The sequence below is a fragment of the Fusarium vanettenii genome (genome assembly GCF_000151355.1).
Source record: "Fusarium vanettenii 77-13-4 chromosome 1 genomic scaffold NECHAsca_1_chr1_3_0, whole genome shotgun sequence".
Lineage (NCBI taxonomy): Eukaryota > Fungi > Ascomycota > Sordariomycetes > Hypocreales > Nectriaceae > Fusarium > Fusarium vanettenii.
In genome coordinates, this window is record NW_003315881.1 from 4006053 (window position 1) to 4031955 (window position 25903).

Genomic DNA, 25903 nt, shown 5'->3' on the forward strand with positions numbered 1-25903 from the left:
TTTTCTTGGCAACTTGAACCATGACCATCGTGCGTTTTGTTCCTCAAATGATATGGTCCCCGAAGAGGATGGTCTGTAACCATTGCTAGCATTTCCGTAACAACTCGCTCGTAGAAAGGTGTGACAGATGGATAGAAACGTTGTAGCATGGGCTCATCTACTTTGGCTGGAAAGCGGAACGGGGCTGTCGTGTTTCGATGTGGGCTGAGAATCTTTGACGCAGGATAGGGTCCTGGCACCTCCTGGCAAGCTTTTGCTGGATTGCTGTCGTACATTGGGGCAGGCTGAGTTGGCTCTTGCTGATGCGTTCAACGATAAATAAGGGTCAAGACTGGCATTTCTAATGCACTGCAGTGGTTAGATTTGAATCCGTGTGGGAGCTTTCGCCTGTACAAGTTGATTACCTACTATCTTGCTCGTGACAACCTAGCAGGCCCTGCTTCAGGAGGATGCTGTGGGCAACTGGCTAGTCATCTCTTGAGATTGGGTGTTCGAAATGTATGTAATTCGGCATTCTTTATGGCGTCGTTATCTGCCAAGTCTGCATTACCGGAGACTAGCAGGCTTCTCGCTGGAGTCTCACTCGTGGAGGTTGGGGTACTCGATCCGCCTCACGCAAGGAAATTGACACCTCATTGGTATCGGTAGTTGCATAAGCAAAAACCCTTCGTCTTCGACTCGTGCTCTCTGCCCGTTATCCCAACTTTGGAAAGATCATGTGGCACTTCCGGCTTCCACACGACTTGTCGGCGTACACTCGTACTTGCTTCCTTTTCGAAGAGTTCATGACCAGGGCTCTAAGGCAATTCTGTCAAATTCATGGCGTCATGCCGATTCTTGTTTCTGGGGAGACTGGGATAGATGGTCTTGTCTTTGCTTTTGCGATCACGGCGGGTCTTAACGAGGCGGGATTTCGCAACACTTTTCGACTTGTGGGTGCACTTGCGACCCTCTTGATCTGCGTCTCGTGCAACAGTCAGCCTGAAGTCCGATGCAACCTTGGCATGCCGGCAACTCCTTCGCCTCGTATGGGAGGTGGAGGATCATTGTTGGTTGATCGATCGGCTCTTGCCTGGCCCCTGAAAGAACTTTCCTTGTATTTTTGGGGTCTGGTACATGATGAAGTGCGTGAAAGTCGTAGTTGACATTGCCTGAAGCCTGCGAATATTGCAGTGGGCTGGACTCGCAGCAATGTGAACACAGCAAAGGGTAAAAATGTGAGATGTGAGCGATGATGTGATCCATGTGACAACCTTCAAGATCTGGCTTTGACATTGGGATTGTCGTAATGCTCTGGTAATGTCCAAAATGGGAAAATGCACTGCATTGTGATATTTCCTGCACACCCAATCAACAATAGGGCTGGTATGAGTTGATTCAGATATTCTTGACTCAGCAACTCCTGGGTAGTCCTGGTGATGGGATGGGGGGGACCTTGGTTGACCAAGCAGTAAGTGGTGACTCGGCCGGGCACGAATGCGGAATGTTTCAGCGTGGAAAATATATGTCTCTGATGGCCGTTATTGTGTCTCTCTTCCGAGAAAACGGCCAGTCAGCCTCATTTCGTTGCTCTCTGCGACAGACGACAATGGAATGACCACCGGTAACCTATGCGATAGCCTGTCAATAGCAGCATCATGGACGAGGAGAACAGACCATCAGATCGAGCATGCGCCGGCGCTAAGGAGGATCAGGGTCTTGCAGGGGTCATGAGAGGGGGGGCCTTTTTCCATGGTTCACCTGATACAGGCCTGGGTGTTTATCTGAAGGCCGCAAAAGAGTCCAGCGGCTGTAGGTTTCGGCTTGAGAGAAAAAAGAAAGAGTCCATAAAAAGTGCCACGGATGGTGTGACATGGAAGTCGCTGATTCAGTAGTGCATCTGTAGCGGCATTTGGAGCTGACCAAAGTGAGGCGTCCACGTTGTTGTTGATCGGCCTGCGTTGGCGTGTTCTGTAGATTAGACACAGGGCTGCTAGGCTGGTAATAGGCGTGATAGGTACAGTCCGTGGGAAGGCGGAAGGGACCGAGAGATTGTGTCATCAGTCAAGAAGCTCATCTCATCATCCGACCCAAGAAAGAGAAGAGAGTTTTCAGAGCAATTTCGCCTCGGCTCGTTGCATCGTGTCGGTCTCCAAGAAGGTGTTGTTAGTGTTGCCACGGTCCCGTAGGCGTTGCCGGTAACATCCACAATTCCAACCCAGTGTACGGTAGCCTCTCCCACATGCCTTCCTTCCCCCGTGGACTTCCTCTCCGTGGGTAGGTAATCGCCCCGCCAAGCACGCGACCCTCTATTTTGATAACAAACCAGACCAAACCAACTCGACTCCAAGGCTCCGCTCCGCTATCAACAACGCTGCCTTACCCCCATGTCCTTGTCCATGCCCATGCTTCTCGTCCAATACCAGCTTCAGCATCACCGGGTCCTTGACGCTTCTTCTCTCTCGTCGTGGCAAGGCGCGTAAAGTGGCTTCGCTCGCATCTTCCAGGTCGTTCAACTGCATAATACTCGACCAGATTCGGCGCAGCTAGGGACAAGCAGGAACAGCATTCACATTCGTGATCCATCTGCCGCGCTCCGGGTATTCTTATTACACTTTTTAGACCCTCTATGGGTCTCTGCCGGCTTCCCCGTCAAGGTCCTGATCCCAGTCAACGAAGCACAGCGCAGCGAAGCACGCACAGCACACAGCACTCACGCCTGCAGCACCAGCCCGACCATCAGCAAGGCTCACTCGCTCTGCCACGCATATCACATCCCGAGTGCATCATACTACCGGGCAGTGCAAGCAAGCCGCCGACTGTGACCCGGTGGGAAACCCCTCCCTCATCCTTCCCTTCCCTTCCGGCTTGTCTGGGCGTGGGCGTCTAGGAGAAACCCGTCGGTTGTTGACCAAGAACTGGATGAATCAAAGAGGGGGCATCTGCTGCTAATTAACGCCTCCCACTACTAAGGTACGCAGTACATACACACTCAGTCAGTGTCTTTCCGTCCTTGCCTCCGCGCTCCTTTCTCTCACTCATTCTGACTCTCATTCCCTCCCTCTTGTTTTTTTCTTTCTCTACTCCCGCTTACCTTTAGTGTCCAAGAATCGACCTCTCGTTCGGCCTTCATTTGCGGCTTCGTTTCCCAAATCTCGCCCCTGGGCTCGGGTCCTGTTTTTTTTATTGCGATTTCCCCTCCCTGGCAATTCCCCAAAGTCACCTGTTCTCCTCCCTCCCCTCGGTGTCTCTCTCGCCTGTGTCCTGTGAACCGAACCGACTTCATTTTCAACCCTTGAGCCTTGGGCATCAGCTTTCTTTCTCCCCATTTACTTTACTCTGACTCGTCAACTCCTCTTTTCTTGCTGCACTCGCCATATTCTGCCGTTGCGGTCCACGTCGATCCTCTCTGCGATGCTCCACGAGCCGGCCTTGTAACCATCTTATCGAGAACCTTGATCCGCGACCCGATAGCGATATGGGAGACTCCATCGGCGACCCCATGGATACCGCCGATGACGGCCATAGCGACCCTCATTCGCCCTGTTCAGCCTGCATTACTCCCTCCGCCCTCCTACCGATCCGAGATGGCTATTCAACAAGGCGGAATGACCGCATCGACGATCCCCATGACGAACCAGACTCGGACGCCGAGTTTGCCTCGATCATGGCCTCGTCCATGATGACGGGCCTCCTCAATACTGCGTCCAACCCTGTTTCACCTGGCTCTTCCAGCCCGGCTCATGACCAAACCAAGGGTTCCGACTTTGTCCCTCCGACGAGACCGAGTAGCACTCCATTTCCTCATCCCGACCGTCGACACTCCAAGCCTTGCTGCTTCATCGGCTCGAGATATGGCGACGACGACGAGCCTGCCACTGGCTCTCCTGCCGCCCTCGACAACGAGCCTATTTTCCTTCCTCGCCCCGTCACCGACTTCAACCAACTACCCATCGAGGTCCATGAGGCGATTCTGGATCACCTGTTCGGCTACCGGGTCTCGGCAACCTCGCGAAGTTCGATGGCCGTATCTAGCATTACAAAGAGCTGGGGAACTGCGCTGAGGCATTCGCGGAGAAGAGAGCTGACTGAGCTGGCACTTGTTAGCGACATCTGGCGAATCCTCGTTCAGCAGCGACTCTATCGTCACGTCAAGCTAAAGGCGACGGTTGATTGCCTCGAGGATGCCATGCTCCACCTTGCCTTGAACGACCACCTTCAGGCCTATGTCAAGCACATCGAGATTTGGTTCCCCGTCTTTCAGCCCACCTACGGCCCGGTTGCGTTATCTAACACTCTGACGCTCCCCACCGTGACGATGGAAGGTCTGACGAACGCGACTTACACACTGCCTGGTAACAATTGCACTCTGGAACAGGTTTTCCAGTTTGTTGCCCAGACCCTACCCCAGGCAAGAGTCTTGACGCTAGAAGGAGGCGAGCGTCGCAAGGCTCCTCGAGTCCTACACTTCCCAGAGCAGAGGATTGACCCAGCTATCTACAAGGCTCTTACTGTTCTTGAATCAGTGCAGACTCTGGTGACCAGGGGCCAATGGAACCTCATGCGCGATGACCGAGATTTTGCGACTGTGCTAAATGCGCTGCCAAGTCTGGTCGAGTGGCAGGGCTCGTATAGCAAACCAAAGTCCAAGAGCTACATCACCATGTCCGAGTTCCTCCCTTACCTGCCTCGCCACATCACCAACCTCAACCTCTGCCTCGAGAGCGACTACCGTCGCGAGGGAGTCATGCCAGTCTTTTACTCGAAGGTAGTGCAAAAGACGCATATCTGCCTTAGAATGGCTGAGGCCCTGCCTTCGTTGGAGCACTTTGCATACACCGGTCGTGTGTGCCATCACTTCTTCGAGATGGCGATGCGATCGACGGACCCTCGGACATCGAGACTGAAGTCGATCGACCTGACGGTCAAGAACTGCTGCCGGCACATGACTAGCTTTCATGAGTCGGGGTCTGGAATTCAGGACATGGGATTCATTGATGCCTTCGATAAGTTGGTGGTGTCAGCGATTCGATCTCTTGAAAAGTTTAAGCAAGTTGTGTTCTTGAGGATTCGATTCGTTGATTTGGGTAAGTTGTTTTTATTACTGTGGGATGAGTTTGGCTAACCTGATATAGACTCTGTCCTACCTCCTCTCAACCCTTTCTTTCTGATGCGCAATGGAGTCTGTTCCGGCGTCTGGAGTGATAGGATCTTGGCCGAGATGGGACGCGTTCGTCCGGAGGCCGCCTTCGCTGAGCTGAGCGAATCGTTCGGCAACATCGTCTACAACAAGGATGGCAGAATGGTGATAACACCCGAGCCACCAAAGACCAAGATCACATCGTTGAAGCTGTCCAACTACCGATCCCTCGCAACGGGAATCACCATCCAATAACCTCCTAGGCCATGGGCCTCGCTACGAGCACGCACGTGCAACTATAGGAGCGATTACGAAGACCGAACACGATCTACTCGAATTTTTGTGCAGCATTTCCGACATGCTTTTTTCTTTCTTTTTCGTTTTGCAGAAGGCGTTTCTTGGAATCAGGTGGAATGAAGCTCGTAATGTGAACTACATACCCAGGGATAGGACGGAACTGGACTGAAACGGACTGGACTGCAGGGAGTTTGGGGGCGCAAGGATAATCATCTGGAATTCGATTTGTCGACATGGAATCTGAGAACAACTTGGTTGGGTGGAATTTGCTGAAGAACTGGACTATGAAGATGGGCAGAGAGTGACGCAAGGTAACTAGCCCATGGGCACTCGCCTGTATACCCTCTACGATTTTGCGATTTGGCACTATAATCGACGAATGAGATTGTTTAAAAATGTACTTTGTATGGATTTTCAATATGCCAAGTCTTGTATGAGAGTGCTTTCATTGTGCATGTGACATGCTTCCTATTCAAGATGTGCCTTGACAGAAGAAGCAGCTGACTGAGGTACGTCGGCCCCGTCGCTGATGATGATACCCAAGATCCAGCAGTTGACAAGGAAGAATCCAAGAGAGGACAACCACAGGCCCGGGAAGAAGGTGCTGACGCCCAGGAATTCGAGCTGGTAGCCGTTCTGCAGCCACGCAGCCTGGGACACAACCCAGAGGAGGAGAGCCGAGATGCCGAGCTTAGGGTTTCGTAGGAAGGAAGAGTTGGGGAGGTAGAGCGGTAGGAAGACCATGTACCAGAGGAAGTACTAGTTACATTAATTGTTAGCATACGGTGCGGTTTCTAGAGGTTGGGAACTAGAATTGCTTACCTGGGATGTGCAGACCTTGTTAAAGGTTACGAAAGCGAATGTCTGGGCCATCATTGACGTTGCCAGATCACGCTTAGCAAGAGCAAGAGGGATAAGGACACAAGAGAGGAGAAGTTGAGGGAGGAAGGCGAGAGACTCGATGCGGATAGAGGGCGTGGCATCGGCGGGTGTTGCTGAAGTGAGATAGAGGAGAACGTTGTAGGGGGAGAAGTTGTGACGGTGATCAATCCGGGAGACATGATGGAAGTATGTATGAACAAGGAATGGTGTACCATAGCTAGAAAGAGTGAGTTGACTTGAAGGAGGACAGGCCAAGTTGGGGACTTACATGGAGTACATGAGGAGGTTGAAGCCCATGAATGTGGCAAAACTGATGAGGGCAAGCTTGGCACGCTCTGGCGAGCAGAACTTTGTGAGTGTATCAACCAGAAATGATGGCTTAGAGGTAGCCTTTGTAGGCTTTCCCAGGCGTTCGTCGTCCATCCACCAGATGATAGCGGGTGCGTAGATGAAGGGATAAATCTTGAAGTGGACGGAAAGCCCCAGAATGACAGCGGCGAGGCTGATCTTCCTCCGCTCAACAGCCCATAGAAGACTCATGGTTAGAACTCCCAGCAAGCCTTCTGAGCTCCCTCTCGTGCTGATAGTAGCCACCATGGGGTTCCAGAGCCACAACGCAGCGAAGCCTCCGGCCGTTGCCTCATCCATGCCCCTCCGCCTAAGAACGCGCAGCATGAGCCATCCTGCCAGTAAATCCGCTGCGGCAAAGACCAGCTTGCCAAAAGCAGAGAAGCGGACAGTCGGGAGTAGAAGCCAGGCTAGCAGGGGCGTGTAGCGGTAGGTGTCGCGGTCATAGGGACTTGAGCCTGAGGCAAGAAAGCGTGAGGCGTCGGTGAAGACTAGGTAGTCGATGTCTGTGTACTTGAGAGCAGAGTGGGCATCCTGGTAGAGGCCGTAGAAGAGGAGGATGAGGCGGAGGAGGAGTGATATGAAGAAGAGGGGGGTTGTTCGGAGGAGGGGCGTTATGGAGGGCATTTTTGAAGGTGTGAGATGAGGCCAGTTGGCGATGAGGTGTTGGAGCGATTGGGAGGTCAGGACGTGTTATTGTGCTATGCTAGGGTCATTGCGAGAGAGGAGAGACTCTTATTGTACAGATTTGAAGCGATTTGAAGCTGGAGATGTATGTCCGGGTCGGGTATTGTGGCCTATTGCTGATGGTGGCTCTGAATGTGGTGAATGAGGATCCAAATCGAGACGCGGAAGCGGGAGCTAACAATTTCATCAGCGGTAGGTGAGCTCCCCATCCCTGCCAAACCCCAACCCCACATCAGCAAATCAGAGGCCCGCACTTGATTCAAACCAACCTCCAGCATCATCGTCACCATCACCAACCAGCACGAAAAAAAGATGTCGAGCGGCGTTAAGAGAGATCGCGACGGCAACGCTCGTGCCAAGGGCCCTGGATACAAGCAACAGCAGCCGAGAGGAAGATTTCATGACATGTTTGAGGGCTTTCGCGATGAGCTTGATGAACACCATGATCGACGGGAGAGGATTGTCAAGGCTTCGCGAGATGTTACAGCCCAGAGTAAGAAGATGTGAGTTTTATTTCCCATTCACTTGAAATAATCACAATCAAATGCTAATCGACCTAGTATCTTTGCCCTCCAAAGGTCAGCCAGCCTCCAACCAATCTCAAGCATGACAGCTCACATCTCAATAGAGTCAAGCAGCTAAACAAGGATTTCCCCCCCAACATCCAGCAAGACATGGACACGCGCCTCGCCGAGATCACCAAGCTACTAAAAGCCATCGCTCCTGACCTGCAGGAAGTCAACCGCTACCGCTACACGTCGCCCTTGCGATGCCTGGAGGAGTTTGTCGAGGCCCTCTCATTCGCCCACTACCTCCGCCATCAGAAGCTCATCACGCCGGAGGAGACACAAAAGGCCATGCCGGCTAACCTCTTGCTGACGCCAAATGACTACATGTATGGTGTTTTCGATCTCTTTGGCGAACTGATGCGGTTTGCTACTGTGACCACGGCGCAGACTGGTGAGCTGGCTGGCGTCGAGGACCGAAACATTATGGGTGACATCCAAGAGCTCGGCTGCGCTTTCGAGATTCTACCAGACGTCCCAACCAAGGACTGGCGAGGAAAGATGGGCGCTATGCGACAGAGCGTCAAGAAGGTTGAGAAGCTGGGGTACGGGCTCGTTGTCAGAGGGAGTGAGAGACCCAAGGGGTGGGTTCCGGATATGAAGGATGATGCCCCGGAGCCATCTTCGCCTTGAGGCGATGGATTTTATGCACGAGTGATGAGTTTGGAGTCTACGATCGAGTGCCGAGTTGCCCTATGGGCTGTATTGTTCCGTGGACGGCCGGAGATGGGTGCAGCTAGCCTTTCAGGGGACCTGGACAAGTCAACAACATATCGTTGTAGGAATGTAAAATGACACAAAAGGACTTGTCCCAAGGCTTCTTTCACTGGAACAAAGGCGATTTCATGTTCAGCTAACGTGTAGGCTACAAAACAAGAGCTGTGGCCTTGACCTTGACTTGGTACAGCGCTATACACCGAACTCATGCTTCGCAGAACGCGAAATCCGAGTGAACAAGAGGCTTGTTCAGAGTTTAATCCTGTACATTCGGTTGTCTTTGTGCTCAAGTCTGGAGTTTTGGAGTATATAATGAGCTGGCAGCCCCGAGGCTCCGTTCGAGAGCAAAGCAAGCATCTTGCCGATATCACACAACTGAGCAATTCCTCCTACGAATAATCTTTCAATAAAGCACCATTTACCAAAAGAAACACTCGCATACATTTCTTGCGAGTCCCCAACAGAAAATCTGCCACCTGAGAGAGTCGACCAGTTTTCGCTCTACCCACACCACCAAGGTACAAACTCCCCAATGTGCACCATTTCCTGCTTGCTCGGCGGGCTACTGGAGATGGTCGTCGGCAAGCTCGCGGAGACTTTTATCAATCGTCTTCTGATCAAGGCTGTCGATGCTGCGTTGGAAAAATTGTGTGATCTGTGGAAGCGGCGAAAAGCCGCCCGAAGGGAACCATCTCCGAATGACGCACCTCGACAGGATTCTAGCCCAGCCCCAGCGACATCCCACGATGAGAATGTCTCCATGGGTGATGTGAAGAAGGAGGATGCATCGAAAGATGTCGTGGGGTCATCATCGGGCTGATTGATGCCAGTGAACATGAACATGGAAAAAGGGGGTGAGGGACGTCATGGCATATTGGGATAATACTATGTTTTCTGGTTTCTCTTTGCCTCTGTGAATGTATTTTTGCACAGTAGACGAAATGAAATCCTTTGTAAGTATGGGTGTGAGCTCCTCTTCCAAGGTGATCTATCGACCGGCTGGGACGCATCACCATGCATGCTTTTTGTTAGCCACTCTGACTGATCATATCAAGAAGGTCATGGGACGACGGACAGCGTCCAACGACCAACGCCATGCGCTTGACAGTTCATTCAGCTCGTTAGAGCGGTCGAAATATGCAACATCTGGTGAAACACGTTTCTGTCATCCACCTGCTTGCGCTGCAACTCCCATGCCATCTCCCGTATCTTTTTAAGCAAAGCACAGAAGCTCGCTGAATCAGTATCTCTCCATCCGACGCATCGTAGGGTAGGAAAGATCATCTGCGTGGTGTTCATCTAGAATCATCCGCAGCTGGGACTAGCATCACGCCCCCCATCATCCTCAGGCAAACAAGCACGCCCCCCTTCTTCGTCCCGACAACAAACACTGCCCTGCCGGCTGGTCGACACTCGAAGCTCGACGAACTGCGACGAGGCCACAAACGACCGAGGATTAGGGTTTGAAAAAATATAGGGCCTCGCACTATTCCCTTTGTTTTTATTTTCCCCCTCTACCCTTTTCCTTTTACCCTAGCCTCTCTTTGCATCGCGACGCGGCATCACACTTCGTCTCTCCGCGTGATCGACACGTCGAGGCATACACTTCTTTCACTGCAAAGATTATTTCTCGATCACAATAGAGTCACTCTCTTCCTCATATCACGAGCATTTACAGCTATTCGGTAAGTCGCGTGGACTCTTTTAGGATTTCTCCTGCTGCCTGCCTTTCCCCTCTTCTCGCACCCCTCACCTCTTCACCCCGCTTCTCCTTCAGATCATCATACTCATGCGTCTCGAAAAGCAGAAAAGACATTCTAGCAGGCCTGTATGACATCTTGAATTCAGATCTAGGCACTTGAGCACTTTTGCCAAACGCGTCAAGCATCATGTCTGGTCTGCCCTTCCGACACAGACATCCAGGTCTCCTTGGAGATCCCTTCATGGGCTACGATCCAGACCACGATCCAAACCCAGACATGCCCATCTCTAGCGGTATCGCCGAGAGAGAGGCTCCGAGCGAGGATGCTCCCGCTCCTGTCCAACCTGTCGTCAGCTATGACCGGCTTGTGGTCACCAACCCTCTGGCAAGGGAGCCCATTCGACCCGAGGCCGAATGTGTTCGAACAACCTTCCACATTCATGTGGACTGGCAACTGGGCTGTAACTTGGCGACGGCTTCCAACATGGTCGGCCAAATGTATGTCGAACGCCTCACCCCGCCAGAGACTGTTCACCCTTTCCCCATTATCCTCATCCATGGAGACTACCACACCGGCCAGGTCTAGACAACCAAGCCAGATGGCCAACCTGGATGGGCCTCTTACTTTCTCCGACAAGGCTTCACCGTCTACATTGTGGATATGCCTCCCAGTGGAAGATCCAACTCTGTCACAGTCTCGCACTGCGATTCGTCTTACTACCACTCCATGTCGATTCAGACCGTCGAGAGTGAGCTCACAGCCCCCGAAAAGGTGACTGCGACCAACCCCAGAATCAAGTATCCGGCGGCAAAGTTCCACGACAAGTGGCCAGGGGTAAGTAGATATTATCCTAAAAGAGGGGATGGTATTAACTATTCACAGTCCGGTCTTCACCATGATGACCCCTATTTCGCCAACTACTATGCTAGCTTGACTCCAATCTGCCTGAAAAAGGTTCAACGTCAGACTTTAGCTCAGGATTCTCTCCAAGAGCTCCTCAAGCACACGGGAAAGGCATTTCTCATCGGCGAGGGCACCGGAAGCATGATGGCCTGGCTGGCCACCGACGTCGAGCCCGATCTCGTAGCCGGAGTCATCGCCATTGAGCCCACGGGCCCTCCATTCGGCACAACGATCCGTACGCCAGTAAACGGCCACCGCATCTTCACTCAGATCGTACGCCACGTTCCGGGAGTTCGGGTCTACGGTCTGACTGACATTACCCTCACCTATGATCCCCCAGCCAATTTCCATGGGACCATCTTGCCTTCTGATCATGAGATGCCTCTTGACCTTGTAGAGCGAATGAGACCCGACACCAAAGGCACTTGCTACCTGCAGCGCAACCTTCACGAAGACGAAATCATCTTCAATCATGAGACCGGTCAACATGAAATGTCAGGCCTTACTCGATTTCGCGAGCTCATGAACCTCAAAAAGGTCCCTCAAGCCGTCGTCACGGCTCACGCGAGCTCCCATACCACGTATGACTGGACGACCGTCGCATTCATGGTCCAGGCCGGAGTTCCTGTTCAGTGGATCAAGTTGGACGAGAACCAGATCTTTGGCAACGGACACCTCATGTTCCTCGAGACCAACAGCGATGACATTGCCGGTCTGCTCACCAAGTGGATCGACAGCATGACGCCCGAGACCTTCCGCGGCAATGTTCATCAAGCTTCTCAGCAAGTCCATGCTTCTCCTGAGCCCGCCGAGCTGCCTACCGCTCGCCTCCCGAGTGTTGACCCGATGGAGGGCGTTGAGCCCACCCACCACAACAATCAACCAGAGCAGGTCAACCCAGCTCAGCCTGAGCATGTTGGGTCTACCCACCACGGTGCTCTTTTGCCTAGTGTTGAAGCGGACCATGCTGGATATGTTAAGCTTGAACAGGCGGAGGCTCGTATCAACTCAGCTCGGTTCGAGCATACGGATACCCCTCACCACCACGGTCAGTCAGTCGGCCTTCAAGAGGGCCACGCCGACTTGGCCCAGCCTGAGCATGCTGAGTCTCATCACTACGGTTCTCAGTCGCCTGATTTTGACGAGGAATTTGCCGACTTGGTTCATTGTGAACATGACGAGATTCCTTACCACAGTGATCAGTCACCCGGTCCCCAAGAGAACCATGTCGTCCCAGCTCAGACTGAACATGAGGAGTTGCCCCCCAACGATCAGTCGCCCGGTTCTGAAGACGATGTCGACCTAGTTCCGTCGGAGTATCCGGCGACCCCTTACAATACCCCCAACAATTCCGCTCAGAACTCCTCTGACCGTTCGTACGAGCCCTCTTCAGGTTCTGGTCGAAGCAACCAGTCCTCGGATTCTCATCACGACAATCAACCTGCGGGCTCTCGTCAGGACAGCCATTCTCTTGAATCTCACCACTACAACCGGTCTCCAAGTGCCCAAGGCAATGGTGGCAATCCAGGACAGTCTGAGCCTACTTCTGACATCTCCTACATCAACTCTTCCCCCTCTCAGAGTGATGACGAGATTGTGATTTCCCAGGCAGCTGTTACTCCCCAGAACTCGGCCCAGAGCTCTCTTGGCTACTCGCAGGATCCATCTTCCTCTTCTGCCTATGAACAGTCTACCAACAAGCGACCTGCCCCCTCATCTTCTGGTCGACGCTCTCTTGCATCTGACCCGGGCAGTTCTCTCCCCGCCACCTCATGGGGACCTGCTCCGAAGCGTCCTCGGATGTCCACGTCTCCCCTTGGGTCAAACTACGCCCCATCTGCTACCAATGCAACACCCGGAGGCTCTTGGTATGCTGATGATAGTCCTCAGTTGGGTCGAGACCAGAGTGTTGAGTCGCCCATCACGAGCCTCGCCATGTTGCGGCCCGCTCACCCAGCCGGGCCGGCTCAGCTGAGACCTCGAGTCGTCACCACCCTGAGTTCTCCCATCTTTGTCAGCCCCCCTCCTGTGGGCTACACTCCTCACAAAGAGTTTGTGCGAGAATATGGTTTGGTTGACCTCTCGCCTGTTCGGGGGCAGCCTCGCAGTGTTGCCAGAGACGCCTTGGGCCACTCTCCTCGCGACCAGTCCACTCAGGGTCGTTCTGACCAAGCTAACTCTCATCAGGGGTACACTCAGGGCCACTCTACCCAAGGCTACCGCACTCAGGGCTACGATACCCAGGGTCAATCTACTCAAGGTTACCATACTCAGAGTTCTCCTATCGAAGGCTATGGTACTCAGGGTCATGCTACTCAGAGTCAGTCTGCTCAGGGTTATTCTACTCAGGTCAACTCTACCCAGGGTCTTTCTGCTCACGGCTACACTACTCAAATCTACCCCCACTCGGTAGCTCGCTTTGAGTGCCAGCCGGGCACAGCTGAGGAGTCGATCGCCGCAATGGCAAGAGTCAACAAAGCCCGAGTGGCCTCCAACGTCAGCCGCTCGGCCGCAGCAGCCGATGATGTGCATTTCTCTCCCTTTAAGCACCCTCGAACTCTTCCAGCCGGCCAGAAAAACCAACCCAATGAGACAAACACCAGAGAAGCTCCACAGGCCAAGATCCCCGCGCCAGCTGCACAGCCTATGCCAGAACGCCCCCGCACTCCTGAGGCTCCAGACTCGGAGGCGGAGGGGGAGGACTGGTACAGCATGTTTGGTTGTCCCCCTCGTGCGACACCTCCCAGCCCCTCGCCTGCGCCCAGAGGCTCGTCCAACCCGGGGTCTAGCATCGTGACCCTAGGCACCCCCATCCGTGATGGGTCCAGCAAGCGGCATGCTTCCAAGTGAAGCGCAGCATGAGTTTCTTTTGTGGTCTTTTACATGGAGTGAGGTGGTGATATCAAAGTGGAATCGTAACAGGGTCAAGGTTGAAGTTGAGGGACGAGGAATGAGGGATGAGACAGATATGGGGGATAAGGCATAATGGACAATGTATGACATGATGGACAAGGCATGGAGTGGGGTTGAAACTTTTTGGAGCTTAAGGGGATCAGTACCAAGGGTATAGATACCTTAGCTATCGGCTGCATATCGACAGTGGCCGCTGTAAGTTAGGATTGTACGGAACAATAATTACTCTTTTTGATCGACCCGAGACTCCCTAAAGCCAAGGATTCTCAAGATCCATACTGAGTGACTGAGGTGTGCCGATAATCGAGTGTTGAGGGTCAGGGGAGTCCTGCCAGTTCTCACTCGGTATGCCTTGCATCAGCTCCCCAAAGTCAGGCAATGTGTCTGTCTCTTCCCAATAGCTTTCCACGTGGCCCCTGTCCGATTCTAGCTGTCCCTCACCCTGATCCACGTAGAGGCGATGCGGACAGACTCTAACACTTCCATCATCCGAGCTTGTTTCCTCCTCGTTTTCTTCTGTGTCGAGTTCCAAACCTGATTCGGGCTCCTCGTCGTCCGCATCACGGTAGTATTCCGAACACCACCGGCATGTGCACTCGTGATCTTGAGATTCGTCATCGCTGTCTTCCTCCCCCGGTCCCAAGGGTGGCCAGGGTTTATCGTCCCAGTACGGACATTCTGCCTCTCTCCCTTTCCATAAGCTCTCAAAGGCCTGGCGGTTGTATATCCGGTTCGCCTTTTGATTGTGGGCTGGTGTGGTGTACATCGCTCTGCGTCGATATCCCGAGCGAAATTGGACAATGTCGTAACCGCAGCTGTGCAATACCGCGTCCCAGAGATCACCAAAATAGCTGCAGTTTATCCCCCATTCCCCACCTGTAGTATAGGCAATGTCAGAGACGGATCTTCCACTCTTATCAACGGCACGTGGATCTGCGCCTTCCCGCACAAGGTACCGGATAGCCTCAAACTCAGCCAAGAATTTGTCTCCACCCATTGGACGCGAATCTTGGATGCATAGATGGAGGCAAGTGCTCCCATCCTCATCTCGATCCTCAAGATCCGCACCGAATTCGAGTAGTTGATGGAAAGACTGCCAGTTGTAGCCATTATTGACATTTCTGCATGCTGAAAGGAACGGAGATTCCCCATATTTGTTGGTGCGATACGTCTTGATGTTTGCAAACGGCGTGACGAATTCTGGATTCCAGGCCAATTTAATTACCTCCTGTGCTAATATTAGCTTGAATGATCCATCTACCGGGGCCGACTTCGTACGTGGAGATTTTGTCTAATCGCGTCGTCAAGAAAGTTTTCTTCGTCGCCCATATTCAAGGATGGGTCAGCGCCTGCATGTAGCAGAAGCCGGCGAGACTCCATGACCGGCCGCAACTCTTCAGGCTCCGTCTCAAAATCATTCCGGCGGTGTGTCTGTAGTGCTGTCCTAGAATTTAATCATCTAAATTAACATGTGGCCTCGATTCTTGTAAACTTAAGCAAACTTACACCTGGAATTGTGGAAGTCCGGGGATACCCCCGATATGATCAACATCGAGTCCACTGTCGATTAAAAACCTGCACACCTCTGGATGCTCTAACGAATACTGAAATTTCTTTTATTAGCTTTGGCTAATGAGAGATCATGCCTCTTACTTACGAAGAGCAGTGAAGCGCCATATTCGTCATGATCTTGGAGAGAGGCTTCACCGTCCTGCAGCATCTCCTTTAACCATTCAAGGTCGCCTACTCTTACCACATCGAAGACCAGCGACCCTGCAGGCAAAACTCGATTAATCTGCAGTCTAGATATGCATGTCATGCCGTTTGTGAAAAGTCCCTGCCGTGTTAATGAGGCCAATAGCATGTGGCGACTCTGTCCTTTACCAGGAACAAAAGCAAGCTTCATCATCCAATCGGGATGGCATCGCTTTCTTGCTCTCGTGGTGTCGTCGTCCTGGTCAGGTGCGCCTATTGCGCGCTTCCGTTTCTGGACCATAAGATGAATTTTCCCAGCTCCAATGTTTGCTTCAGTATAGCTGTGTGTCTGTTCTACAATGCGGGTGAGGGGCCTTCGAGAACTCTCAACTATAGGTAGTCAGAAACGAGCACGAGGAAGCTCTTGTTGCAGGTCCAGAAACATACCTCCCGAGTTGATAGACAAAGCCCCTGACCCAAACCATTTACCAAATCGAGCCAAGTCACTACCAAATGACTTTGGATCTGAAACGGTGAGTTTTTGCCCCCGGAGGTTCTGTATAAGCCCCTCCAAGTTCTCGATCGCAGACTGGGCCTGGTCGTCGTCTTCCTCGTAGGCGTCGACGGCATCCCTTCTCTCGTCAATTAAGCCGCAAAGGCTATCGATGCTGTCCAGCAGCTTCTGATCCAATCCTGGAGCGTCTTCATCCATAGCATTCTCATCGTCACCACTCGAATTGTTCATCCCCGGATTATGCTTGGACTCAGGAATGATGCAATCCTTGATCTCTTTGAGTATCTGGAACATAGATTGGGTATTTCCGGACGAGATAGAATGAGTGGCTTCGATGGTTTGTTGAATAGATGACAGGCCTGCCTCAAGGGCACTTCTTCCATCGTTGTGGCTACTCATGATGCTCTGAGCAGCGCCTTGGATGGTTGCCGTCTGCGTCACGAATTGGGTCTCCATTGCGTCCCTATATGAATGAATTTGTTGCTGGATCTTCTCATTCCCATCTCTCGTTGCATAAATTACATTGCTAATAATGCCCACGTCAGTCAATGTAGTCTACTATTAGCCAAAGATGTTTACCTTGACAGCACATTCAACCTCAAGCTGAGCATACTGGTTTGCTGAGCTACCCATGGACCGAGCTTCTCCAGGTCGCTTTCGCTAATGGCAGCTTTCAAACGCTTCCAGAACCTTCCAGTGGCTCTCTCCCCGGGAGAGACCTGGAGTCGCTCGATAGTCTTTGCTAACTTGCCAAGAGTCTCACAGCACTGGCGAGCCTGGCCATGCAGGGCCGTGTCAGTTTCCGCAGCGCGACACTGAAGTAACTGCTCAAGGATCCAATGTAGCTGGAGGAAATCGGCTGCCAGGTTCCGCACACGGGCTGGGCCGTCACTGATCGCGGAAAGTGTGTCATGGGCCAGCTTTGCCGACTTGATGCCCAGTACGACGAAGGCCAGGACATTGGCGCCAACGCCTATGGCCTCCATGGCGGCGGCGAGAGCACAGTGCTGAGTTTCCGCGGCAAATAAAAAGTCACCCCAATATGATGGAGTAGTAAAGGCCGATGATGCCTAGATAGAGTTGTGTGAAACTCGAAGAGTTATTCGGGGGCTGAAGTTCAACAGAAAACAGGTGGGCAGTGCACTGCAAATGCGCCTCGATCCAACAAGGGTGAATGTCAGCCCTGGAGTGCGCCTGAGCAAAATCGCTTGTATCAGCATTCATGGATGTTTATTGGTCCACGAAATGAGGCATGCATATCCGTAGAATGTGCACCATTCAGGATCGTTGACTGAGAGCCTGATTGCACTTGGCATGGACACAGCCAACTTCCATGTCATGGCTGAGTAAGGCACGTTACATTTGTCACTATACGATAAATAAAACATTTAAATGTTTATGATATTATCTCCTATTATTATCTCTTAATTAGCTCGTAATTAGGCTATAAAGCGAATACTCCTTATTGACTCGACTCAGCGCACTCGTTCTAGTGTCTTAGGTTTTTGTATGTCCGCGTGCTTGAATAGACTACCACTGGCCATATTAACCACTGTTTCCGCATTGACTGCGATCGGCTTGACCGTAGGCCGGTCAAGAATAAATGAGACAATGCCCCTCGAACTCCTCAGAATGCTGCAGCATGCAAGATAGGTAGGTAACACATCAAAAGCGCAGATTATCATAATAGACAATCTTCTAAAATTCTCTATTGCAACTTTTGCTCTAGTATTCCTGCCCTTGAAGCCCTCGGAGCACCTTGGGATGTGGTATTGTCTTTGTCCTATCTTGACCTTGGCAAGGTAGCAATACGTAAAATAGCCAAGATTACTGGATAGGTGGTCTTCCTTGAATGCAACGCATTACTAGTTCAGCGGGTTGCATAAGTCTTCCTTGTTACTTGACTCGTCAATCAACGCTCGCTGCAACATGATCAACGCGCATTCTTCGGACAGACGGCAGCTACTGATTCAACCACCCACCCTGCTCAACAGACAAGTCAGATCAGGTAGAGTTTATACAAGGACAGGGATTGTGCGCGATCTAAGGCGAGACCGGCAGTCCCCAGTGGGGAGAGCCGTTTCGCTGCATCAGCTGATCAAGGCGAGTCCGTGGAGGCGAAACAAGACGCGGCTCCAGCCCAAATAGACTCGCCGGGGCCCCTCAGAAACCTGGGGAAACGAATCAATGGCAGTCTGTCACTGGCATACGATGAGCCATCCGGCGTGGATCTTGCGGACGCGGGTCCGAGATGCGGACCCGGTGTTGCGGACCCGGGCTTCGACATTCTGTTGCAACATGGAATGCCGCTCAAGTGGATGGAGCCGTGAGGCTCTCACTGGTGCTGACATATATCATCATCAACCTTGGCAGGTAGAATGCGATTAGGAGCCGGGGTGTTACGTGTATCTACCGGTCAAGTTCCGTTGGTGCGGAGAGATTGAAGATTGCGAGAACGCTCACTCAACTATAAATGAGACCCATTCGTTCTTTCTTGGCGGGTCTTTGAGAATATTTATATCAATCAACTTGGACTTGAGTCATACCTATTCAATTATACCCCGACTCTTCTCCAATCCATCACAATGGCTACCCTGACCGTCAAGCTCGAAACCCCGGTCACCGGGCCATACGACCAACCCATTGGCCTGTCAGTCTATCCCCAGTCTATGGATAATTCCTAGGAAACTCTCCTCAAAGAGCAGTGACTCACCCCCACTAGGTTCATCGATGGCGAATGGGTCGAGAGTGTCGACAAGAGAAAGTTCGAAGTCATCAACCCCTCGAACGAACAAGTCATCACTTCCGTCTACGAAGGCACCGAGAAGGACGTCGACCTCGCCGTGGCGGCTGCTCGAAAGGCGTTCGAAAACACATGGAAGGGCACAACGCCCGGTGAAAGGGCTCACCTTTTGTACAAGCTGGCCGACCTGGCCGAGAAGAACAAGGAGCTTCTCGCCGCTGTTGAATCGCTTGATAATGGAAAGTCGATCAACAACGCCCGTGGTGACGTTGACGCCGTTGTCGGTTGTCTGCGATACTACGGCGGTTGGGCTGACAAGATCGAGGGTAAAACCATCGACATTGCCCCCGATATGTTTCACTATACACGATCCGAGCCTGTAAGTCACAGCATCTTGGTACATGATCGCCATAACTAACAAACTGGCAGATTGGCGTTTGCGGACAGATTATCCCTTGGAACTTTCCCCTTCTTATGCTATCTTGGAAGATTGGCCCTGCCTTGGCAACTGGCAACACCATCGTGATGAAGACTGCCGAGCAAACCCCCTTGTCCGGACTTGTCTTTACGGAACTCATCAAGGAAGCCGGCTTCCCCCGTGGTGTTTTCAACCTGGTGACCGGTCTCGGTAGAGTTGCTGGTGCCGCCATTTCGTCTCACATGGATATCGACAAGGTCGCCTTCACCGGCTCAACCCTGGTCGGTCGCCAGATCATGAAGGCTGCCGCCGACTCCAACCTCAAGAAGGTGACTCTTGAGCTGGGTGGCAAGTCGCCTAACATCATCTTCAACGATGCCAACATCGAAGAGGCCGTCGACTGGGTCAACTTTGGAATCTATTTCAACCACGGCCAAATCTGCTGCGCCGGCAGCCGAGTTTTGGTGCAAGAAGGTGTTTACGACAAGTTTATCGAGGCGTTCAAGAAGCGGGCAGAGGAGAACAAGGTCGGAGACCCATTCCATGAGGAAACTTTCCAAGGTCCTCTCGTCAGCGGTCTGCAATATGAGCGTGTCATGAGCTATATCAACCTCGGAAAGGAAGAGGGCGCCACAGTTCTCACGGGCGGCGGCCGTCACGGAGACAAGGGCTACTTTATCGAGCCAACAATCTTCACCAACGTTCGACCCGACATGAAGATTATGAGAGAAGAAATCTTTGGACCCGTTTGCGCGATTGCAAAGTTCAAGGACGAAGAGGAGGCTCTTGCTCTCGCTCACGATACCCCATACGGCCTCGCCGCCGCCGTTCACACCCAGAGCCTGAGCACCGCCATCCGATTCTCCAACTCTCTTCACGCTGGCACAATCTGGGTCAACTGTTACAACCTTCTTCATCATGCTGTTCCTTTCGGAGGTTACAAGGAATCAGGAATTGGCCGGGAACTTGGTGAGGCTGCGCTCGCCAACTACACACAGAGCAAGTCTGTTGCTATTCGGCTGTCATGAGGGCACTAGATATCCAAATAAAGAATAGAACGAATGAATGAACGAAATTTTTAGCAATACAAAGAAGTAATGCCTGATCGAGAAACTTGTCTTTTCGCGGAGTGTTGTTCTATACCAAGTTGTCTAGTGATGTGGGCTGATAAGGTGTCATGATGTCCATGATGTCCCTTTTTTCATTATTACAGCGCTGTTTCTATACCCCATGAGCTACAGATTATCATCCATGAGAGTGTTATCAGAAACAAGGGAGCTTGGGTAGTACCTGGTTTAGTAAAAGAGCTCTGGCCGGGCGTGCAGTGTTTCATGAATTGGTATACTACCCGATGGAGGGATAGACACGCTCTTGAAGGAAGAGCATTCAGGCCCTGCAACTATGGGATTTCTAAGATAAAGCATGCTAGAGATAAAAATTAATAACTTGTCTATGATATGCCATTAGGTGAGTTTCTAAGCTATGTTTCTTCTTGAAGTCTCGCCAACTCCGCAAACACAAGGATGGTGATCAAGAAGTTGTGGCACTAGCTCATAGCAAGTCCTTCAACATGTCCCTCTCCCAACTGTTCATGATACCTACATAAAGAAATTAATCATAATATGTAACAGCTTCATCGTATATCAATATTAAGTCTTGTTCAGTTGCACGCGATTCAATATTTACAAAGAGGCGATGAAATTCAGGGTAGGCCTCGTGTCATTGGTCATATTGGAAGCAACGGTCCACTTTTCCTTCCCGTCATCACCTTGGAGAGGTCTACCTACCTACTGGCTCAACTTTATCTTTTGCAACCTACATCTTAATTCAAGATGATATTTCCATTCATCGACACTATTGAAATGATGGAGATGCAACAGCTCTCCCATATTGTTTCCCTCTTTGAAGATGACGAGTCTCGCTGGCAGGCTGTCGTCTCCCGCAACGCCAACGCCGACGGCTTCTTCGTATACGCTGTACGTACCACAAAGATATTCTGCCGTCCCATCTGCAAAGCTCGCCTAGCCCGCCGCGCCAACGTATCCTTCTTTGCGACTGGGGTCGACGCTCAGGAGGCTGGCTTCCGGGCTTGCAAACGGTGTAAGCCAGAGGTGGCGGGGCTCATGCCTGAGGAGGCGGCCGTGCGAAAGATCCGCGACTTTGTGCAACAACGTGCAGAAAACAATGACGATACGGAGGCCAGGCTAAGTTTGAGTCAGATGGCTAAGCAGACCGGGCTCTCCAAGTGGCACTTTCACCGAGTCTTCAAGAAGTGTGTCGGAGTGACGCCGACAGAGTACCTGCGGGTACAGCGCCAGGGGCAGCAGGCCCAAGAGTCACTACCAGACGGAGAAATAAGTTGGCTTGACAGCCTGGACATGAGAAGTCTAGAATGTGACTTTGATTTCTCATCTTGGGACGGATCTGTTACTGGATCTGGGTTGTCTAGTACAGAAACGCCGCCAGCAGCCGCCAGCAGGGGCAGTCCTTTCTCGATTGACGACTTATTGGTCTGGCCTGAAGAAAGAAACGAACCGCCTGAATGAACAAGCTTTCATGTCACGACTCCAAGAATCTCGCCTTCCGCCTTGGCTCGTTAAGCGGGCCGACATCCATCACCCGGTTGACTGATGGCGCACCTTGGCATGGGCTTGGCTCTGAGCGTTCATAACCCCGAATCACATATATCCCCCATATTAGAGTCGGCTATTGAAAATAGCAGCGCTTGGGGTTACGGCAAGCCGCCCGTATCGCCGTCAGCGACCCAAACCGGGGTGGTTTCGACCATGTCTCAGCGCTCCGTGCCCCTTGTTTGATCTCCAACTTCAGGCTAAGCGACCAGTAATCGAAACTCCCAAAAAACCGGAAGCCTTTAGTTCCGACAACAATAAGCGAGCTAGGATTCAATCATCGCTCCAAGCCCTCAATATTCATCCAGCCTCGTTGTTGTCGCCATTGCCATTTGTTGGGCTGACTTTGTTGGGTTCACCCACTTCTGCGCTGGAACTGGATCGCGATTAAATGGAAGCACCTAGCCTATGACATTGAGCGAGAATAAAAGTCACTTTCAGAGAAATGAACGAGTATGAGTTCTTGCTCCGACTCTACCGGTCTCTCCGGGTACTATGGGGTATCCGAGTTCTGACGAGGAGACGGGATCTACGCATCCGAGACCCCCGATGCTTCGGACGTCCGTGGTGAACTGGATGCAACACGGGGCCCGAGTTCTCGTCAAGGCTAAGCCAATTGGGGACTTCGGACAGTCTCATCAAGCCCCAAACCGTCAACTAACACCAACATGACCAACATCTTGAAGCATTGTGTGCAACCCCAGGTTGTTTACGCGCTAGGAGGAGCCTCAGAGCTTACCAACTTTGCCTCCTCTGGAAACCACGTCGTAGCAGACGGTGTATGATCGCCGCCGTGAAGCTCAAGCTCAAAGCTTAGTTTGTGTCATCTCGAGTTTATCCCAAATTAGCTACACGCTCATGAAGAAGTTTGATGGTATATAACTAGTCTCGTCCCGTCTCCAAGAACCTTCTCTCTCATTATCTTCTACACAAGCCTCTTCCCCCTCCTTCTTGTTTCCTTTCTCTATTTGCAGTTCTGTGAACGCATTCGTTTCAACCACTCCTTTCTTCTTCAAGTCTATTCTTCTTCACCGCTGGCTGGTTTTTTGGTTACTTCTCCTTGTTAATAACAAACCACACCAACCAACGTTCAGTCTTTTGAAACTATTCATCATGGCTCTTTCCAAGGCACTCAGTCTCTCTATCTTGTTGGCTTACGCCGAGGCCCGTTTTGGCCAGGAGCAGATCCCTGTTGCTGCAGTCCAGGCACTCGGCGATGCTGGCTTCGGTGATCCTGGTGTTGCTGCCACCATTGCTGGTAGCATTCCAGGATCTCTCCTTGCCGCTGCTAGCCCTTGCCAGAAGGTAATGAGAAGTTTGTATCTGTCTAGAGATAACTAGCTAACATGTTCTTTTAGCTTACCATTGCCGACCAAATCATCAGCGAGCTGGGAACTGACCAGCAGGTCATTGATGCAGCGATTGGCCTAGTTTCTGCCGAGACCAACTTCAACCCTTTCGCCGTCGACGTGCCTTTTGTGTGCGCCGACCCCAGCCTTCCTGCCACTGCTGAGCTCCGAGGAATCGTCCCCCTTGTTGACCCGGCTGTTGGTGGCTCAGATGTTGAGAATGCCAACTCTGCAACCTCGATCCAGACGCCTTTTGACGCCACGGGTCTGTCCCAGGCTGAAGTCATGATTGCTCAGGGCTTTGGCAACTTTACTGCTGTTGGTGCCGACGGAGCACAAGTCGCGCTTGACGGACAGGACGGTGCTGGAGCTGGTGCCGGAGCTGGTGCCGGAGCTGGTGGTGCTGATGACGGTGCTGCCGACGATGGCGCTGCCAATGATGGTGCTGCTGGTGGCGACGATGCTGCCGCTGGAGATGATGCCGCTGCCGGTGACGACGCTGCTGCCGGTGATGATGCCGCTGCAGGCGACGGTGCTGCTGAAGGTGGTGCCGGTGCTGATGCTGGTGCTGATGCTGGAGGTGCTGCTGGAGATAATGACGACTGCGACGACACTCCGGCTGGTGTTCTCCCCCCTAATAACAATAGCACTGCCGGAGTCGGAGCTGGAGCTGGAGCCGGAGCCGGAAATGCCGCCCCCAGCAACGGCACCCTTCCAGACGGAGCTGGAAACAACGGTCAAGACGATGCCGATGATCAGGATGATGCTGATCAGGATGACGGCGCCGACGATGCCAACGATGCCGAAGATGATAATACCGAGGACGACAACAATGGCAATGATGGTCACCGAGGATCTGGTCGTGGAAGAAGGCTACGACTGACACTTGGTCGTCTTCGGGGAGCCAACCGAGGAGCCAACCGGGCCCAGCGAGGAGGAAATGACAACCAACAAAACGACGACCAGGATAACGGCAACGATGACGCTGCCGCCGGCGATGATGCTGCCGCCGGCGATGATGCTGCCGCTGGAGATGACGCTGCCGCCGGTGACGATGCTGCTGCTGGAGACGACGCTGCCGCTGGTGATGATGCCGCTGCTGGAGACGATGCTGCCGCCGGTGACGACGCTGCTGCTGGAGACGACGCTGCCGCTGGTGATGATGCTGCCGGTGATGCTGCCAACGGAGGAAACAACCAAAATGGAGGCGCCAACAATGGAAACGCCAACAACGGAACTGAGGCGGACGGAGCTGCGTGCAACAACCAGGGCAACAACCAGGGCAACAACCAGGGCAACAACCAAGGCAACAACCAAGGCAACAACCAAGGCAACAACCAAGGCAACAACCAAGGCAACAACCAAGGCAACAACCAAGGCAACAACCAAGGCAACAACCAAGGCAACAACAACAACCAGGGCAACAACGGCCAGGGCAACGGAGCTGATAATGCTGCTGGTGACGACGCCGCTGGTGATGACAATGCCAACAACGGAGGCAACAACCAGGGCAATGACCAGGGCAACGCTGGAGATGATGCTGCCAATGGTGATGATCAGGGCAACCAAGATGGCGCTGCCGGCGACAACCAGAACGGCCAGGATGGCCAGAACGGAAACCAGGGCAATGGTCAAGGAAATGCCGGCAATGCTGGTGATGACCAGAACCAGGACGACAACGCTGGAGGCGCCGATCAGGGCCAGGACGGCGCTGCCGATGGTGCTGATGGTGCTGCCGATGGTGCTGATGGCGCTGCTGATGGTGCTGATGGTGCTGATGGTGCTGCTGATGGTGCCGCTGGAGGAGCCAACGGTGATCTCGACTTTGGTGTCTGCCAGCCCACAATGGCACGAGTTGGCGGTCTCAACGGCCGACCAGCCGACGAGTTCACCTTCATCCCCCAGGATCCTTTGGTGGCCGAGGGCCAGCAGGAGGCGCTGAACCCCAACATCATCACCAACCGCATCTGCGATCAGCTCACCAACGTCTGCAACGCCAACGACGCTGCAAAGGCGGCTTGCGAGTCGGCCAAGGCCGAGATTGAGGCTCTGGGCACTCGTGATCAGAGCACAGCCGACACATGGAACGCCCTTCTGGGCTTTGCCGGTGTTGACTCTACCCAGCAGCAGGTTTAATAAGAAGAAAAAGAAGAAAGGAGGAGTAGCATGCTGGTCATGATTGGAGTTTGATAGTATTCACATGTACTTAGTCAATGTGGTTGAATACCTACATAGTTTGGCTCTAGCGCCAAGGTTAAACATAAGCTTATCCCTTTGTCATTTGAGATTCAATGTGATTATCATGAATATGCAGCTGAAAACCCCCTCGCATTTTCATTCCAACTTTGACGAAAATAAAAAACGCCTCGTGGCGATCATTCTCCCCCTGTCCATGTCCATCATTATCCCTCTTGAGCAT

General features: G+C 52.4%; 7 protein-coding genes across 7 annotated transcripts; 5 read left to right on the plus strand and 2 right to left on the minus strand.

Moving 5' to 3' along the window:
• Nucleotides 1–3661: 3661 nt before the first annotated feature.
• On the plus strand, nucleotides 3662–5744 carry NECHADRAFT_57694 (uncharacterized protein; the record flags this gene model as incomplete). Its single annotated transcript, XM_003053845.1, has 2 exons — nucleotides 3662–5066; nucleotides 5115–5744. 2 exons carry the CDS (start codon nucleotides 3662–3664, stop codon nucleotides 5372–5374), a joined length of 1665 nt encoding a protein of 554 aa, XP_003053891.1. The 3' UTR covers nucleotides 5375–5744.
• A 140-nt stretch (nucleotides 5745–5884) lies between these two features.
• Nucleotides 5885–7435, minus strand: NECHADRAFT_65925 (glycosyltransferase family 50; the record flags this gene model as incomplete). The annotated part of the gene is made up of 3 exons (XM_003054560.1): nucleotides 6567–7435; nucleotides 6239–6515; nucleotides 5885–6175 (listed from the first exon to the last, which is right to left on the minus strand). The coding sequence occupies exons 1-3, from the start codon at nucleotides 7271–7273 to the stop codon at nucleotides 5885–5887; spliced, it is 1275 nt and encodes a 424-aa protein (XP_003054606.1). The 5' UTR covers nucleotides 7274–7435.
• A 210-nt stretch (nucleotides 7436–7645) lies between these two features.
• On the plus strand, nucleotides 7646–8609 carry NECHADRAFT_99004 (uncharacterized protein; the record flags this gene model as incomplete). The annotated part of the gene is made up of 2 exons (XM_003053846.1): nucleotides 7646–7836; nucleotides 7962–8609. The coding sequence occupies 2 exons, from the start codon at nucleotides 7646–7648 to the stop codon at nucleotides 8530–8532; spliced, it is 762 nt and encodes a 253-aa protein (XP_003053892.1). The 3' UTR covers nucleotides 8533–8609.
• A 1896-nt stretch (nucleotides 8610–10505) lies between these two features.
• On the plus strand, nucleotides 10506–14072 carry NECHADRAFT_75500 (uncharacterized protein; the record flags this gene model as incomplete). The annotated part of the gene is made up of 3 exons (XM_003053847.1): nucleotides 10506–10805; nucleotides 10905–11153; nucleotides 11202–14072. The coding sequence occupies 3 exons, from the start codon at nucleotides 10506–10508 to the stop codon at nucleotides 14070–14072; spliced, it is 3420 nt and encodes a 1139-aa protein (XP_003053893.1).
• A 1394-nt stretch (nucleotides 14073–15466) lies between these two features.
• Nucleotides 15467–17330, minus strand: NECHADRAFT_75501 (uncharacterized protein; the record flags this gene model as incomplete). The annotated part of the gene is made up of 6 exons (XM_003054561.1): nucleotides 15467–15566; nucleotides 15642–15739; nucleotides 15793–15858; nucleotides 15889–15908; nucleotides 16278–16807; nucleotides 16924–17330. The coding sequence occupies 6 exons, from the start codon at nucleotides 17328–17330 to the stop codon at nucleotides 15467–15469; spliced, it is 1221 nt and encodes a 406-aa protein (XP_003054607.1).
• Nucleotides 17331–18929: 1599 nt separating this feature from the next.
• NECHADRAFT_99005 (uncharacterized protein) lies at nucleotides 18930–20552 on the plus strand (the record flags this gene model as incomplete). Its single annotated transcript, XM_003053848.1, has 3 exons — nucleotides 18930–18994; nucleotides 19067–19466; nucleotides 19517–20552. The coding sequence occupies 3 exons, from the start codon at nucleotides 18930–18932 to the stop codon at nucleotides 20531–20533; spliced, it is 1482 nt and encodes a 493-aa protein (XP_003053894.1). The 3' UTR covers nucleotides 20534–20552.
• Nucleotides 20553–23248: 2696 nt separating this feature from the next.
• On the plus strand, nucleotides 23249–25620 carry NECHADRAFT_75503 (uncharacterized protein; the record flags this gene model as incomplete). The annotated part of the gene is made up of 2 exons (XM_003053849.1): nucleotides 23249–23440; nucleotides 23494–25620. The coding sequence occupies 2 exons, from the start codon at nucleotides 23249–23251 to the stop codon at nucleotides 25618–25620; spliced, it is 2319 nt and encodes a 772-aa protein (XP_003053895.1).
• Between the last annotated feature and the right edge of the window lie 283 nt (nucleotides 25621–25903).